Source organism: Besnoitia besnoiti, chromosome VI (genome assembly GCF_002563875.1).
Source record: "Besnoitia besnoiti strain Bb-Ger1 chromosome VI, whole genome shotgun sequence".
NCBI lineage: Eukaryota > Apicomplexa > Conoidasida > Eucoccidiorida > Sarcocystidae > Besnoitia > Besnoitia besnoiti.
The window spans coordinates 604,413-620,071 of NC_042361.1; the positions used below are offsets into that span (position 1 = coordinate 604,413).

General features: G+C 53.6%; 2 protein-coding genes across 2 annotated transcripts; both read right to left on the reverse strand.

Annotated features, from left to right (window-relative positions):
* Window positions 1–724: 724 nt before the first annotated feature.
* Window positions 725–8,250, reverse strand: BESB_065140 (perforin-like protein PLP1; the record flags this gene model as incomplete). Its single annotated transcript, XM_029364909.1, has 13 exons — window positions 725–1,122; window positions 1,353–1,464; window positions 2,116–2,207; window positions 2,591–2,708; window positions 3,168–3,294; window positions 3,759–3,913; window positions 4,300–4,452; window positions 4,875–5,152; window positions 5,336–5,532; window positions 5,849–6,266; window positions 6,517–6,681; window positions 7,155–7,833; window positions 8,248–8,250. The coding sequence occupies 13 exons, from the start codon at window positions 8,248–8,250 to the stop codon at window positions 725–727; spliced, it is 2,895 nt and encodes a 964-aa protein (XP_029218492.1).
* Window positions 8,251–10,947: 2,697 nt separating this feature from the next.
* BESB_065150 (uncharacterized protein) lies at window positions 10,948–14,204 on the reverse strand (the record flags this gene model as incomplete). Its single annotated transcript, XM_029364910.1, has 5 exons — window positions 10,948–11,094; window positions 11,264–11,357; window positions 11,805–11,957; window positions 12,339–13,693; window positions 14,040–14,204. 5 exons carry the CDS (start codon window positions 14,202–14,204, stop codon window positions 10,948–10,950), a joined length of 1,914 nt encoding a protein of 637 aa, XP_029218493.1.
* Between the last annotated feature and the right edge of the window lie 1,455 nt (window positions 14,205–15,659).

The window sequence follows — 15,659 nt, forward strand, 5'->3', positions numbered from 1 at the left end:
TGTTGTCAGTACGCCATGGGGCTCACACCAACATAACGAAAGAAAACGAACGACGCCAAACAGGGGCAATTCAATTCAACAAGGAGCGTCTCGGTGGAAGCGATAGCACGCCGGGGGCTGGCGAGGCATTCCACACTTTGCCTGAAACGAGTTAGACACTAGGGGTGTATCCTGGATGGCCCCGTCTGACGACGCGTGCAGCCCAGTCCGTGACTACGCCCCCGATCCAACCAGCCGAACCCGTACGCCACATATATAGCGACATCTGCATTGGTTTCAGGCTGCGTGTGAACACGTGAGAATTCATACCAGATTCTGTTATGCACCGGACCCTCTGCAGTGGCATTCACTTCCCTTAAACAAACACCAAAACCGAAGTTCGACGCCTCGCTATGTTCGGCAAATTCGGCAACCCGATTTAGGCAATGTTTCATCTCCTGCAACGATGTGGACAGATTCAAGCTTACTATTCAAATGTGGAATAAGGGTTGCGCCACGGCAAGACGTCTAACTTGCAGGCGGTTCCACTCTATGTTCCTTGAATAGCGCAGCGAACGGGCTGCGACACTTTCCCACTCTTCAACTCAAAACCCTAAACCCTAAACTGCAACTAACCTCCATCTCTCCTCACACCCGAGGGTCGCATTCTGAAGACCTCAGAAACCTCTACAGAGTTTCAAGCTGTTGAAGCCGGATACGAAGGCGACATTCACGCTGAACTGCTCTATAGGTCTGCGGGGTCAACGCCGGGGAGCTGAGGCGTGGTCATAGGTTCTGGTGACGGCATAAGTTCGGAGCCTGGTAGTGGCAACGGGGGCACAATATCTGTCTGCCCTTGGTCATCTTTGACACTGTTCAACTTGTCGAATAATCCCTCCGACTTCTTCGCCTTCTTTTTCTTCTTCGTATCCTCTGTAGCTTTCACGTCTGTTGCTACATGACTAGCAGGCTCTGCCGTGCTTTTGCATATTAGCCATCCAAAAAGCGCGTGTCGGTCATACACCCAGAGAATACCCTTGTCCACGCCTTTCCCTGACATTTCGCACTTCGCAGCGTTTTCTGGGCAGTGAACAAACTTGTCTCGCACCAGCTGCATGCTTGTGTGTGCCTCCATGGTATATCCTGCAGGTCACAGGAAATGACACCGCCCGTAAGCCGTTTAAAATCGTGCGTAAACGAACGTTTCGTCTCCGGCGCTTGCCCCTGAGTTGTCTATAGCGAACAGTCGACCACTGACTGCGTAAAACCCCACTAGCCATGATGACTGCCGTGAATCCCGTCATCACAATTTCACCCGTTGAATGTCGTTGCACAGGCACACCGATGTCTCGGCAAAGGAACGCAGCACTTACCAAGAACAATGGAGGTATTCTCCGGGCATGCCACGCTCACAGACCCATCTCTATCTGGAACATTTTTGTTTGCTTTCCCCACATCGCCGACGGCGGCCACGTTTACCAGTTCCTGAAGGAACGACACGCACATGTATTCGCGGTGATTGAACATATAAATTCAAAGTTGTGCTGCTTGTGTTTGAAATGCATCACCACCCACGCACTGCTGACGACAGCTAAAAAAGGTGGAGTTCCAGATCCCACCACATACATTACGACTAATCCGAATCAGTGTTTTTCAAGCATGAAAAACGGGTTGCCCGTCGGGCTCACGTTATTATCACCGAAAGAGTTCAATGATGAACATGTCAATTCCTGGGAAAACGATGTCCCATGCAGCAGCACAAATGGGCTGCAAGCCCTCTCAGCATCATCTATACAAAGGATACATAAATAACGAAAAGGCAGAGCTAGACCATCGAGGTATGCAATGCAAAAATGCATATGCTAGTACACGCGATCAGAGCAACCGATACCACATCACCCATCTACCAGAGCTAATCAGGCACAGCACGAATATAAAAATCACGATATTGCTTGATGTATATGGAGCGACCACGCCAGCAACACGCTGGAACAAACTGTTCGACATGAGGCTTTCCCGGAGAGATGGTTCCGTCCGTGTGAATTTTATTGATCGACTCCCATGCGTCTTCCACCTGCTACTGTTGCAGATAAGACGAAGTTTTGACTCCTGTTGTAACGGCTACGTATGGCTTACACGAATTCCCGGATATTGTTTGTCAATGCATGCCATCCATATCAAATTCTTCTGCGTCCCTGGTGTTGGCGACTTGGTACATGTTGTCTGACCTGAATGGGCAGACAAGCTAAGACCAAGGAAACCTGCTTAAGCACTATGCACCAACTCTGAGGAGTCCAGGCAAGACATACATACAACCAAATACGGTAGGGGAAACGCAACTTGAAGAACACAGGCGACGATCTGTAGGATCGCCGATCCGGCCCTCCGTTTGCACAAATACCGCCAAACAAGAAGGAACAGCAAACGCGTAGTATCATGCCTCCTCATGCATTCTGTCGTGCTATCATGCTCTTAACTCATTGAAGATCCTCCCCGATTGCGTACGGATGCTTGTGGATTGAGCTGCCACACTTCGTGGAATAATACGGACGAATCGTCGCAGCCGCTCATTCGCATGAGGAAGCTGATCAAGAGCACTGTGCCGACGCACCGGTAGTGCACGATTCAATCGAGAAAGTCTCGAGACCTTCCCGGCCACTTTGGAGTGACAGTGCGAAACCTCCTGCGATGACCGTTTCGTCAGGGCATATAGCCTCTAGCGTCACCGCCTGCGGACACCCGTGACACACATAACGGCATGCATTCTGCTAACTGTGTACTGAGCACGGCTATTTACTAAAATGAGAAACAGACACACACAGAAAGGCGCGTACAAGCAGACGTGAACCCAGCCTGTGCTGTGGGCCACGAACCCGAGGAAATACAGAACCGGCACTGAGACGCCTTCTCATTCCCTACGGAATGACGCGTCTTCGAGTCACAGACACTCTGTGTTACTCGAACGAATCTACGTCCATTAGGAATCTACTACGGAGAAACAAGATCGGCAGGAACACACGCCGAGCACCCCTTGGCTGCTGATCCGGAGGGTGTATTAAGCCCGAGCCTCCGTTCCTGTTGGCTCCTGACTATCTCCCAATTCGGGTGTTAGTGCGCGACAGATGTCTCGTTAATTTCATGATGTAGTGACGCAGCTCTGCGACAATACGCTCTAGCATAGGACGTACACCGGTGCCAATAGTGGACTCGACCGCGACTTGTTGAATCTCGTTGATATGCTCATCCGCGCAGAGTATGTAAATACGTTCTTCATCGCTTTGGCTCCTGGCCGTACCGATTCCATCGCACTTCTCTCTGCTCATCATACACAGAAGCCGACTGTGTACCACAGCCATATACGCCCCAAATGTTCAGCCTCCTGCGCCCTGCGAACGTAGAAAACGCCACTGTCGTAAGGCGCCCTGTACGGCGACACAGAAGTAATACGAAAAAAAAAAACATGGGCAAAACAGAGACAAATATACATTTGCGACTTCACTCGCCACAAGTATGTCAAGCTTCCCATGCCTGAGATATGCCGATACTTGATACAGACGTAGCGCGTGTACATGCCCAGCCCATGACGTACCGTGGTTAACAAACACTCCGCTGTCTCCTATTCCCCGGGTACTTGAAGATTCAAAAAACTGAAACAACAAGGAAGTTCACTCTTTGTTCTGCGGTACAGATATAGCGCACTCCTTTTAATACCCGCCACGCGACCGCAGCTATGAGGAAGTAAGCGACCGACACATCACCTCTCAGGAAATGCGGCTTACCGTCCAGGAGGGCATGCGACGATGCGAAACACATCGGGGCTCCCGTCGCTGAAGTTAAGGTGCATTGCGAAGCCGAGAATGACGACTTTGCCCTCCGGACACTTGGCGAATCCGGGTGGTGGCCCCGCCCAGGCGACCTGAGTTGCTTCAGTTAGCTGTAAAGAGTGGAACGGAAAGTTATTAATGAACATGGTACGCGAGTAAGATTTAGAGAACACGCACAGCGGTCACTCAGCTTCAGTAAATAGGCAGCCGCAAGCACATCCACACGCTACACGAAACCTCAATGAAGCCTTGAAGGCAACCACGTACTAGTGCGACAAAAAAAGCTATTCCCCCTCTTCGAGCTATGGTGGCTCGACTAACTAGACTCTTTTCTTCGTGGCATCTTCAGGCTCAGCCGTGTGCTCTCCCGTATTGTCAACGCGCCAATGTCATCCCCCCCCACAGAAATGCGTAAAACAATTGTATGGCAAATGGTGCTCGAACCACCTCAACCAAAACACACGGCAACACAGGCTTTCCATTCTAGTTAGCTCACTTCTTTCGGTATGCTTCGAACAACACCTGTTAGCGCGCTCAGATCTTGTGGTGTCATGCCGACAGCCTTAGAGTAGAACGTGACAGCACTCTGAAATGCATCCTGTTTGTCCGCCGGGAGCATGTATTGTAGCGGCTGGACCTCAAATTTCACCTACGACGTTCCGGAAGAAAAACACAGAATAAACTACTCATTTTGGTTCAGGCTGCTATGGTGGATGCAACCCTAGCCGTCGAATCCGACAAGGAAACAAGACAGAAGCAAGCACGAAAAAACCATTCCCACAGATTACGACAACCCATCGGCACCCGATCAACAGACATAGACTACAGCCTGAAAAGTAAATCAGTAGCCGAATGCGGGATACAAATCTGCCCCTACCACACGTGCCCGACTACCATGGAAAGCGTAATCACATACATGCGTGGAACCAAGCACGCTCGAACCCGCAGTGGGAATTGTGCCGACTAAGGGGAGTGCGTGAACATTTTTTCGGACATATGAGTTGGAACACATTATTACACGTATGCACACGTCGGCAGCGACACGCGAAATCGACGGAAAGAAAGACTTACAGGCATAGGTAATTGCTCGACTGTATCAGCCCAAACCCCAAGTGCGGCCGGATCAGAGACGTCCCCCGGTGGGCGCCCGCCAATTACGAGCGTCTCTTTGCTGGCGCTGAGCTCGAATTCAGATTTGCTTTTAGTTCTCTTGCCCGAGGTGGCCTGCGACCCCCCTACTCCAACGCCAATAAGCTCCACCTTCAGCTGCGCTTGAACGTCAATTCCCTTTTTCTTCATCGAGTCAACTTGCGACCGCTTCATGGTAACCTGGTATGTCATTTTGCCACCTACAGAGTAAACAAAATGCAGTTCAAGGTGACAAGGAAATATCGTGGATAAGAATATGAGTGTGGCATAGGAAAGGCAATTTGGCGTACATATGCGTGCGCTCAAGTTCGAGCCATGAGAGACGAAGCTAGATATTATCTGAGGAGCGGTAGACCTCTTGAGCAGACTCTCTGCCGACTTACCCGCAAACAATCGGACAAGATAGTGAGTGCCGAATTGCTCTATAAAGCTTATCCAATTCGGAATGTTCGTTGTGCTGCATATGTCACTATTCTGATCTTGACGCCACTGCTCCGGTGTGCAGTCGCACGCAGGGTCGTGACCATCGAACGTCGTCGGGAGCTGATTGACGGCAGCATCGAATGCCATTGTTACGTTCCTAAAAACACCACAGCGCAAAAACACTTACAGCAATGAACGGGAGCGAACTATTAAGCGACAAACGTAAGCCGTCTCACCTCTGTTTCCCTCAAGACAGCGGCTACAACCCTCCGTTTTGCTGTCCAACCCTCTGAAGTTGCACACTGATGCTTCACTTGATCACACGGTGGCGGCTAATGGCACACGCGTACACTATTTTAAGATACCCTGTGCTCCTCTGTCCAACAACCTGTCCGGTGCTGTCTTCCAGAACCAGGGCCCACTGCTTAACCACAGAAGTACGCTCCCACCCCTCTAATGTGCTCCGGCCTTACCACTTGAACTGGTCAGTCTGTGCGATGCCGGCTTCATAGCGCATGCAATACGTTTTCAGCATGTACGTCCTGGTATCCCTCTTCGCCACTTCTTTAGCAAACTGACGGTACCCCGCCGAGGCAGAAAAACTATTCATCCCTATGGGATCCCCTCCTTGTAAGGACCCGTCAACGGAAAGCTCTTTCTGGTAATCGCTGAGGGTTGACAATTCGGTTACAGTCTCGCTTTGTTTACACGCAACATATGGCCTAACATAGCCACCAATAGGCTGCAGCACAGTCAAGTCATTTGAGACTCCATCCTCGTTTTGAGCGTAGGAAAAGCGAATGATGGGCGCTCGAAGTCCAGGGTCTCCCATCGAGTTGGGATCGCCTATGGGGTTCCCTTTGATGCTGTCATACCCCACACCGACGTAATCTGAAGAAAACACACACGTTCGCAACATGGTTGCCGACTGACGCAGATGAACATTCAAGCATGTATAACAAGACACGTCACAAACTTGAACGGCGCGACATACAAAAACGGAAGCAGCTTATGAAGACCTGACAGCTAAGGCAAGTGCAGGCCATAAGGAAACAGGCGTCGCGGTTGAAAGCCTTGTCGTCTCCCCTTCTCCCGTACATAGCATGGGCGTTTCGTCAAACACTTTATACAATTGTCTCACTGATGGCAGGGACGGTCTGCGTTGCTCTGGAATACACGATCGACAGCGGCGCCGGCGTGGCCTCTCTCAAAGCCGCGGCGAGCCTCCTCTCTCGATCTCTGTTGAGGGCTGCCACAGCGTCGCTCGAAACATCTTGTCTGTGCCAGCTCTCCGGGTTCGGACCATCTGCAACGAAAAGCAAACACATTGTCAGAAAAAAAAACACCATACACTGGACGATGGCTGGGACTCATTACTGCTGTGGGCGAACTACAGGCTTCATCTTACCAATCTGAATACGGCGGGTCCAGGACAAACACATGACAGAGGCGCCAAACCGCACTTCCCATGCAGTCGATGTGGCAGATGGTTAACCCTCGTGAAGGATAGTCAGCTTGAGCACACTTTGCGAACCTGGTGGTATCCATACGTCTGAAGCATATAAAGATCGCCACCTACGTGTGACCCATCGCACGGTTTGAGTGCAGCACCAACGAGACCTACACGGCGAGGGCCTCAACGACTCTCGTGACGGCTTGGCAGGCCGCACACCCACGCACACAACTCCCGGTGCCGATACGACGCAGGACCTCCATCGACGCCCACACCCTGAGGCTCCGATGCCGACACATGGTGATTTGCGTCTATTCAGTTCTTACCTTGCATCTTGTCCTGCATCTTTTGCTCAAATTCCCGAGCAGTATCTTTGGCCCACTCCGCTGCTCGAGCCGCTGACGCCGGTGGAGAAGGATCATTGAGACCGAACCCCCCCAGTGCATCAGCTAGCGGATTTGCGAGCTGTGAGTTCGTGCCATCATCCACAGAAAGAGGGTAGATAGCTGATGATAAGGAAGAGCCGCCGGAGGCTGGCGGAATTCTGAAATCAAACGACGATTTCGATGAATCGACGGCATCCCCCCTGTTGTTGTTAAGACTGTCCTCGGATGTATCATCCCAAATGTCTAGCGATGACGCATCGCCTGACGAGTTCTTTTCCGGTCTCCTACTTTCGCTCTTCACGTTTTGTTTATCTGAGTCGGTACCCGCCGTTAACTTATCTCGTGTTCCCTTCGATTTGGGTACCATCTCATCCTTCAGAGCCTTTCCGAGAGTCTTTGCTTTGCTCCGGCCATTAGCGCTACGAGCTTGCTTCTTTGTGGCACCCCCTGTTGCGGAGACTCCTCCGGCTAGCCCCGCCTTCGACGGTCCTGTCTTTGACCCTTTGTCAGTGTCACCTACGCTTTTGCCGCGGGTTGAATCACCACTGTGGCGTTTTTTTGTGGGCTCGTTGCCATCGCTAAGGAGAAAATCAAAATCATCATCCGTCGCTCCAGACCCCTGGAAAAGCAAAAGCAGACAAATTCTTAGTGTTGGACTGTAAGGGATACGGGAATTTAGACCAACGGCAACGACTACAGCAGTTACACATTCAACACGGAAGGTTAAGGGGACTTTGAACTTGAGCTATATGAACTCCGTCAAGACTTTGCACGCGCACGTTGTCTCCCCTAACCCAGGATCACGACAATGGTCTTCAAGTTAGTGCTTGGACCACAGAAGAACCTGCACTTTTTGCCCCCCGTGACCATCAGTTAGGAATCCGTGCCGACGAAAGCACTTTCTTGTATGTGCATACACACACTTCCCGGCCTGACAGTCCCCTTGAATCTCGGCGGTCACAGGCCAGCGATCTACCAAAGCAGGAATAGTAAGGAGAGATACAAGCGAGCTCAAAACTACTGCGAGACATACCATTTGAATCTCAGCCAGGGAGCCACTGCCTGAACCATGAGTAGTTCGTTCTGCTGCATTTTCGCTTTCTTCTAAAGGGTGCCCGCTACCGTCGACGGCAGGTAGATCACTCGCAATGATGCCTTGCCCTGCACCTTCACGGAAAGTCGTCCGCTCGTCGGCAGAATCCAATACGCCGCCAGCGGCTTGATTGGCTACATGCGGGTCACGAGCGTTGAAGGCATGGCGTTGTATTGACGCGGAAGAACGCACTAAAGTCAGCGCCGGGCGGAAGGAAAGGGACGACCCGTCAGACGGGCGGTGCCTCGCTTCACTCAGCGGATCCGCCCATTCTGGGTTGCTGACTGATTCTAGAAATGAACGCGGAGCTCCATCCCGGAGAACGCTTTCCCTACTAGGTAAGGCACTGCTAAAATGTTCAAAATGACATGATATAGCGAACATCAACGACGCCCACATTAACGGGCTCCATAGGAAACAGCGTAAGCGCAGAGGACGCGCCTCACCCTCAGGCGCATTACACATTTTCGAAGGCAGATAAGTAGAGTACCTATGAAGAACCGGACAAGCCGAGTTTTCAGTGAAGCGTCGAACTCTAACACTCCACCCGATCACCATCTTGCCTACAGAATTTGCGACGACCTTTTTTGAAGTGCCCGAAGTCCTAACACTTGCAAGAAATTGTCAGAGCAGCTGCGACTCCCTTAAGCGTCAGACGAACCAACACCGGCCGCGGACTAGAAAAAATTTCCCGGAAAAATACATACTTGCGTACAAAACAGAAACACAAAGTGTTACTTGACGATAGATCCTAGGGGGAGATGACCATCGCCACGTCGGAAAGCAGCTGCTGCTCGCTGCTCTCAAATTCGACACGATTGACACCATGTGAAGCTAACGATCCCGTCAGAAAAATGATCAAGCTTTCACTGTGCACCCATGGCGTTCGAGCTGTTGCTGACACAAAAGCCAAAGGGCGTTTCGAAGAGGCACTATCAGCTACAAGGGTTCTCAGCTGGAATAGGCGACCACCAAATCTACCGCATGGCACCCCGGTACACTTGCATTCGCTGGGACTCCAAAATACTGCTAGAAGTACAAGAGCATCGAGATTGACCGATGCGTCAGCTGGCCAACACAGAATGCCAAGTCGCTCTCAGCCGCGTCTCAGAACGTTTCGTGGTCGATGCAGCGGGCAACACTTTAGGGTTTACGGTGGCCTTATGAACAGAGACGCCCCCCAGTCGGTGGCGATTTGCTTTCTTTGCCCAGCGACACCCCATAACGATAATCGATTTTGAGAGGTCTTCCTGCGTGCTGACGGTGGCGTCGTGATCTGCAGCCGCCACAGAATGAGCGAGGAGAAAATGTGTCCACACAGGTTGCGACGCGGCGTAGCATACGCTGTTTACTAGTCAGAGTCTGGCAGCCCACACCAACGGCAGCCAGTCTCGTAGTATTACAGTGGAACAGAAAACCCGGAAAGGCGGAAGGTCAAGCAACGACCGTCTGCTTTAGCTACAACTGCTGCCACAGCCGTATAAAGCTGCACATATGCAGTTACAAACGTTTCATGGGCTTCGCAGTTTGCAGCGAAGGCGGGAGTGGGAATCCCAGGGGAATCGCGGGTTGCTTACACGGCGCGCCCAAACGGCTAGCATTGGTAAGCGGAAAAAATGCAGTCGGCGAACCAAAGTAATTTTCCCTAATTGCACAGGGAGAGATGCGGAAAAACAACTTTAAACGGCTTTTCGTAACGGTCCATTTCACGTGCGTGCCGCCAGATGAGACCCAGGGCGAGTTTGCTGGTATACACCAGCTTAAAGTACTCGAGATCAGACGCGCAGAGGTCTGGGCGCTCTAACCAAGAACATTGACTCCTCCATGATACAAGTGGCAGAGTGTCGCTAAACAGCTGTGGTCGTGTTTTTCTGGATGCACAGTATCGGTGACGCACGATGGTACTCGTCTAGTAAGGTTACAAAATCAGTATCCTAGCGCTCAAACAGCCGAAGCGTATTCCAGGGACTGCGGGGTGTTGGACGCGTGACGGCTACAAAACAGACGAGAATGGTGCACATTCGCCATTTATACGCGAAACTGGATGTTTGCACAAGCGACAGGATTTCCGGTGCGGAGCTGCAACAGCGAGTGAATTCTGTCATTCACTTGAGAGATGAGTTTCGGAACTCGCTACTACGCGGTCCCCTGAGCTGCGCCCGCTACAGGAGACAACGAGGAACTGAGCAAAACTACAGAAGACGGTCTGCGGTAAGCATTCGTTTGGTGATTACGCGCGACTCCCTATCAGGGGAACCTGTGGCGTGAATCCTAAATGATCGCTTCAGTTCCACGTCGTCTCGTGTCGTCCGCTTCCCCAGAAATCCAGAGCAGCCAGCCTCTGCTCCCCCGCATGCCACACTTCTGCATCACTGCCATTCACAAAGGAAGCGTGAGAAACACCCCTGCGTCGGCGTGTTTTAATTTTTGCGTATTTGCGACTCTAAAGTTTTCGGCCGGATTCGACCTGACGCGATCGACTGCGTTCAACTGCCGCGCGCCCTGGGCACCCTGCAACCCACAAGTTACTTGTAGAACCCTAGCAAGGAATGAGAGAGGACACAGCATCGTGAGTGAATAATAAACCGAAAAAACTCTGCTTTGACCCGACAACGAAACGCCAATGGTCAAGATTTTCTCTCAGCGTTGCTCCACATTCGTCGCGAGAATATCATCATCGTTTGCGCCTTTTCTTCTTCGCGCTCGGCGCCTTTGTAGGAAGTCCTCCACGGTCCGTCCTTCGCTCACGAACGCTTGTCGCTGAATTGAGTTGAAGAAGTCCCCGCCCTGCAATCAGCACCGAGGGCACAGAACGCACAAAAGTTGAGATTCGCGCAAATCCTGGAGCCATCTCATCCTCCGCACGCTTCCTCCACACGCGACCACAGAATAGAATACGCCACGTGCCGGGCAAGGAAAGCAGGAAAAGCACGAGTCTTTGAGTTACAGTCCTCACCTCGGTGTTGACTCGCCACGTTTCTTCCAACTGAGCCTGAAACGCGTCCTTCATCGCCAGCAGCTCGTGCTTCCGCGCCTTGTTCATCTCGTGACTGCGAACGAGGCGCCCGCATGAAAATAAACATGAAAAATCTGTATTCACGTCCTTCTCTGAGAGAGGCCCCTCTGAGAGGCCTCCTGGCTAAATCTAAACCCCGCAAGCCGTCGACGCGTACTTGGGCCCTCACCCTACCGGCCCGCAGCAACTGTGGACACGGTCGCGTTGCATCTTCCACTAACACCAACACGCGCATATTTCAGTACGCCTATATATGAAAAATCTAAACCCAAACATACACTCTCCCAAAACCACGGTCACGCAGCATTCGCACACTACACCCTACACGCGGTGGTACCACTCTCCACGCGCCACTCGATTCTGCCCTGCTTTCTACATTCTCTTCCGCTCGACAACTCTGGATTTGTACCTTCGCGATCCTCGTGTCCCATCCCCATGTCAGTGTTTGCTTCGTTCTCAGTCTTCCTCTGAAACTCCTCACCGTCTGCCTTCTTCCCTCATTTGCTCGAGCTTGTCGCCTTCGTCCGGCCGGCCGCTTTGGCCCTGTTCTCCTCCCTCCCTCTTCTTTCTCTCTTCTCTCTCGCGTCGCTCTTTGACGGCTTGGTCGATCGCCACGTTACGAGCTGCCAGGGCCCTGCATCACGCAGTCGCACACCATCCGAAGCCCAGTGACGAGGCGCTTCAAAACCGAGGCACACGCAAATTTGGAAAGACAGGCTCACAGTGAACTGCTCTGCGACTCTCCCGCCTCCGGCGAGAGAGGCGCTTTTTGCCTCATCGCAGGAGCCTGCTCTTAAGCCCATGCGCCAAAAACAATGCACGAAGCACCACCGGCGCGAGTGCGCCAACCGAGCCGCATGCCGGGCAGTGGGACGCGGTGACGTCCGTCGGAGAGCAAGAATGTGCAGCCACAAATCAAAAGAGATCGACCGGCGCCGCATCCGCATCCTCAAGGGGGGCACCCTGCGTTTCGGGGTCCTCACTACGTCTTTCGCCTGCCCCGTTCACCGCTTACGCTGCCTGTTGCGCCTCTTTCTGCTCCTGAATCTTTCTGGCCTTCTCCTGGATGGCGTCGGGAGGCGCGATGTCGTCGGTTACGCCGAACGCCTCGGCCTGCACGGCCTCGACCTGGGGCCTCGCGGGCCCGTACACGCGCCGAGGTTCCTGCTTCACCCCGTCCCTGTCGGGCGCGGAACGCCCTGCTGCAGACGAAAAGGACGGACTCGAGGCTGCCACAGGCGGGCTTCCAGATAGGGATGCTCGCTCCCGTTTAACTTGACTTAGACACGGTTCCGCGCTCGCAGCCCCAGCTTCGTGCTTCACGTCCACCGGAGCCTCTGGAGGCGTCGGTGGCCGTCGCGACCGCTCTGGTGACGGGGAAGACGAGGACGAGGACGAAGACGAGGACGAAGAGAAGGACGAGAAGGAGCGACCATCTCTGCGGTGAGCGCGTCTGATTCGCTTGCGTCTTTCGTCACCGGCGAGGTTGGAGTCTCTTGACGAGGCGGAGGAGCCTCTTGTGGGTCGTCCTCGCCCCTCTCCCCGCGACAGTCTCCTTTCCTCGCTCCAGGATCTCTCCCGTGCCGTCCGCGAGGCGTAGCGGCCATCCTGCCTCTCGCGTCGACCCCTGGAGCGGTCTCGCGTGACTCTCCACTCGGGTCGCTCTCTGGATGCGGCCGCGTCGCGTCTGCTTCGTCTCTCGACACTTCGCACCCGCGTCCGCGGGTCCCTGCCCCCTCTGTAGTCTCCGTTTCCCTCCTCATCGTACCGGCTTCTTTCTCTCTCGCGTCTAAACCTGTCCTGGTCTCCGTCGTCTGCTCGGTGTCTCCGCCCCCTCTCTCTCCACCGCTCCTCCTCCTCGAGGCGGCTTCCCTTCTCCTCCTTCCGCAAGAGTTTTCTCTTCTTTTTGGTATCTTTCTTTTCGCGTTTGCGCTGGCGCTTCCTCTGTTTCTCCTCTTCGTGGCGCCGCTCGCGGTCGCGTCGCTCCTCCTCTCGCTGGCGCCACAGGGGGTTCGCTTCCTTGAGTTTCTTCTGCGTGATTTCAGCCTGCTTTATGAGGAACAAGGGGTCTTCCCGCAGCTTCCGAAGCGTGTCGTCGCTCGCGCGCAGAAGAGACTTCTCAGGCAGAAACAACGAGGCCGAGCTCACGTCGCCCCTTCCTCGCGCCTGCGAACCCGCACCCCCCGCCGCGATCTGCTCGGCGCGCGAGCTCGCGGCGGACGGCGCGGAGGGCGCCTCGATCGGCTTGCCCAGCAGATACGCCTCGCGCTGGGCCTCCTGCACCTCTTTGCCCTTAGGGTCGTCATAGAGCCACTCCAGGCCCGCCGCGGCGACCACCGCCGCCTGCTTGGAAATCAACCCTGCATCCGCCTGGAACCACAGACGGGTACCGCCCCGATGAAAGGAGATGACGCCGCATAGAAAACCGCTCTCCCGCCCACGAAGAAGATACACGGGCTCGACAGAAGGCAATAAAACCATAAAACCGAAAAACCACGCACGGGCCTCAAACACCCGCAAAAACGGATGCTTGCATGAGGCGACACACACCGAACGCGTATCGCTGCGTTGCTGTACCTACACCTGGGCCACACGGCTTGTATGCGGGGAGCACCATTCTCTGTCTAAATGTCAAAAAGATATTCCTCCCTCCATTTGTGCAAGGACATGCGCGTCGACTGCACATAGTGTTATCTCAGACTCCGTGGTTGCGTACCTGCAGTTTCCGCAGCTGAAGTTGTGCGCGGTCTTTTTGAAGTTGGCGAAGCCTGTCGGCCTCTCCCGCACTCAAGGTCTCGCCTGTGGCCTCACCGCTGTCCCGCTGAGCCGCCGCATGGGCCTGTGCCTCCGCGACGGCGCGCTTGAGCTGATGCGGCAGCATAGCGCCGCCGAGAAGAGACGCTGAGGCTCGGGTAGGCGAAGGATAAAGACTGCTGCGGCACGTTCAACAGCAGCCTGTCACTTAGAATAGTCGAGGGCAGGACAGCTCTCTAGGTGGCGTCGCCCCAACTTAGTTTCGAAAGAAGGCCAACACGCCGAAAGAGGAGAAACCCCGAGGAAGGGGGCGTCGGAAACACAGGCTTAGAAGAAACTGAACATAGAGGAGAGAGGAAGGAAGAGGACGTCTCGCCTGAGACGCAGAGGCGATGATGAGCGTCTCATATGCCGGTCACCATGTGGGAAGAAGCCGAGAAAAAAGGGTTCCTGCGACGAAAGAGCGCCGGAAGCGTCTTCTGGCGCGACAGGCGAGGCCGCAGGGGGGATGAGAAAACTTACTACGAGGGCGTCCGCTCAACGGGGGCCTGTACGCAACAGACAGCTGAATCGAGCGTAAAAAACACAGGGCAGAGATAGTTTGGAATTACAAGTTCTCATTTGGAGCGAAGAGGTACGACTGGAACAGAAAGATACAGACAGATTCACCTGGAGAGTGCCCCTTTAGGAGCGGAGATCCCAGGAGGCGGTGGAAGTGAAAAAGGGAAAGCCTTATTCCACGGCGCCAAGAAAGAACGAGACTCATACAAAGAGTTCCGTCGCCAGAAACGGGAGGAAACTTGAGAGTCGCTGACCAATCGCATTTGCGTATCGCGTTTGTTTCGCGTGATGATGCATGCACGCGTCGAAGAGTTAGCGCATGCCCCAGCATTATGAAGCAACTCGGAAGAATCGGTGTGCGAAATCGAGAGCGCTTCACACGGGTTTCCTTCCGCCAGATACAAACAGAAAAATATATGCCACTCCCCTCTGGTAAACGCTTAGGTAAAACCGCGACGGCGTGGCTGTAAGGCACGCATCAAAACGACCTTGCACACGACGGCGGCGACGCCTTCTCTTGTGTAGTCGCCAGCGCTCTTCGCCCCCATCCTGTCACGTACACTCGAGCAGAAAAAACACTACGCGAGGACTGATAGCGGCAACGTGAAAAAGGCCGTCAGAGTTCCTTTTCTGGGCCAGCTGGCGCTAAGCTGCTGGCGCGAGGCCAACCGAGTATATGCATTTTCTGCCGACGCACTGCATCCGGGACAGGACGTGGTGGAGAATCCTTGTAAGTTTCGACCGACCAGATGTCCTCTTGTGTTTGTTGGCATGGGACTCTCTTCCCTGCATCTGCGAAGACCCTCGGAATGAGGTGGCTGTAAGCGGGCGCCTCTTCGCCCTCAAGTGCATACTCTGGGACTGCGTGTAGCTTTCTAAATCGCGCACCGACAGTTGACATCTGTGTACACGTGGGAGCCATCAGTGGCCTCTGCTCACTGCATTGGATATGAAAACCTCGAGGAATGCGTGAGATTTTACCGTGGGAATGTGTGGTGTCTTCGTGCCAGACGGGGCTGCA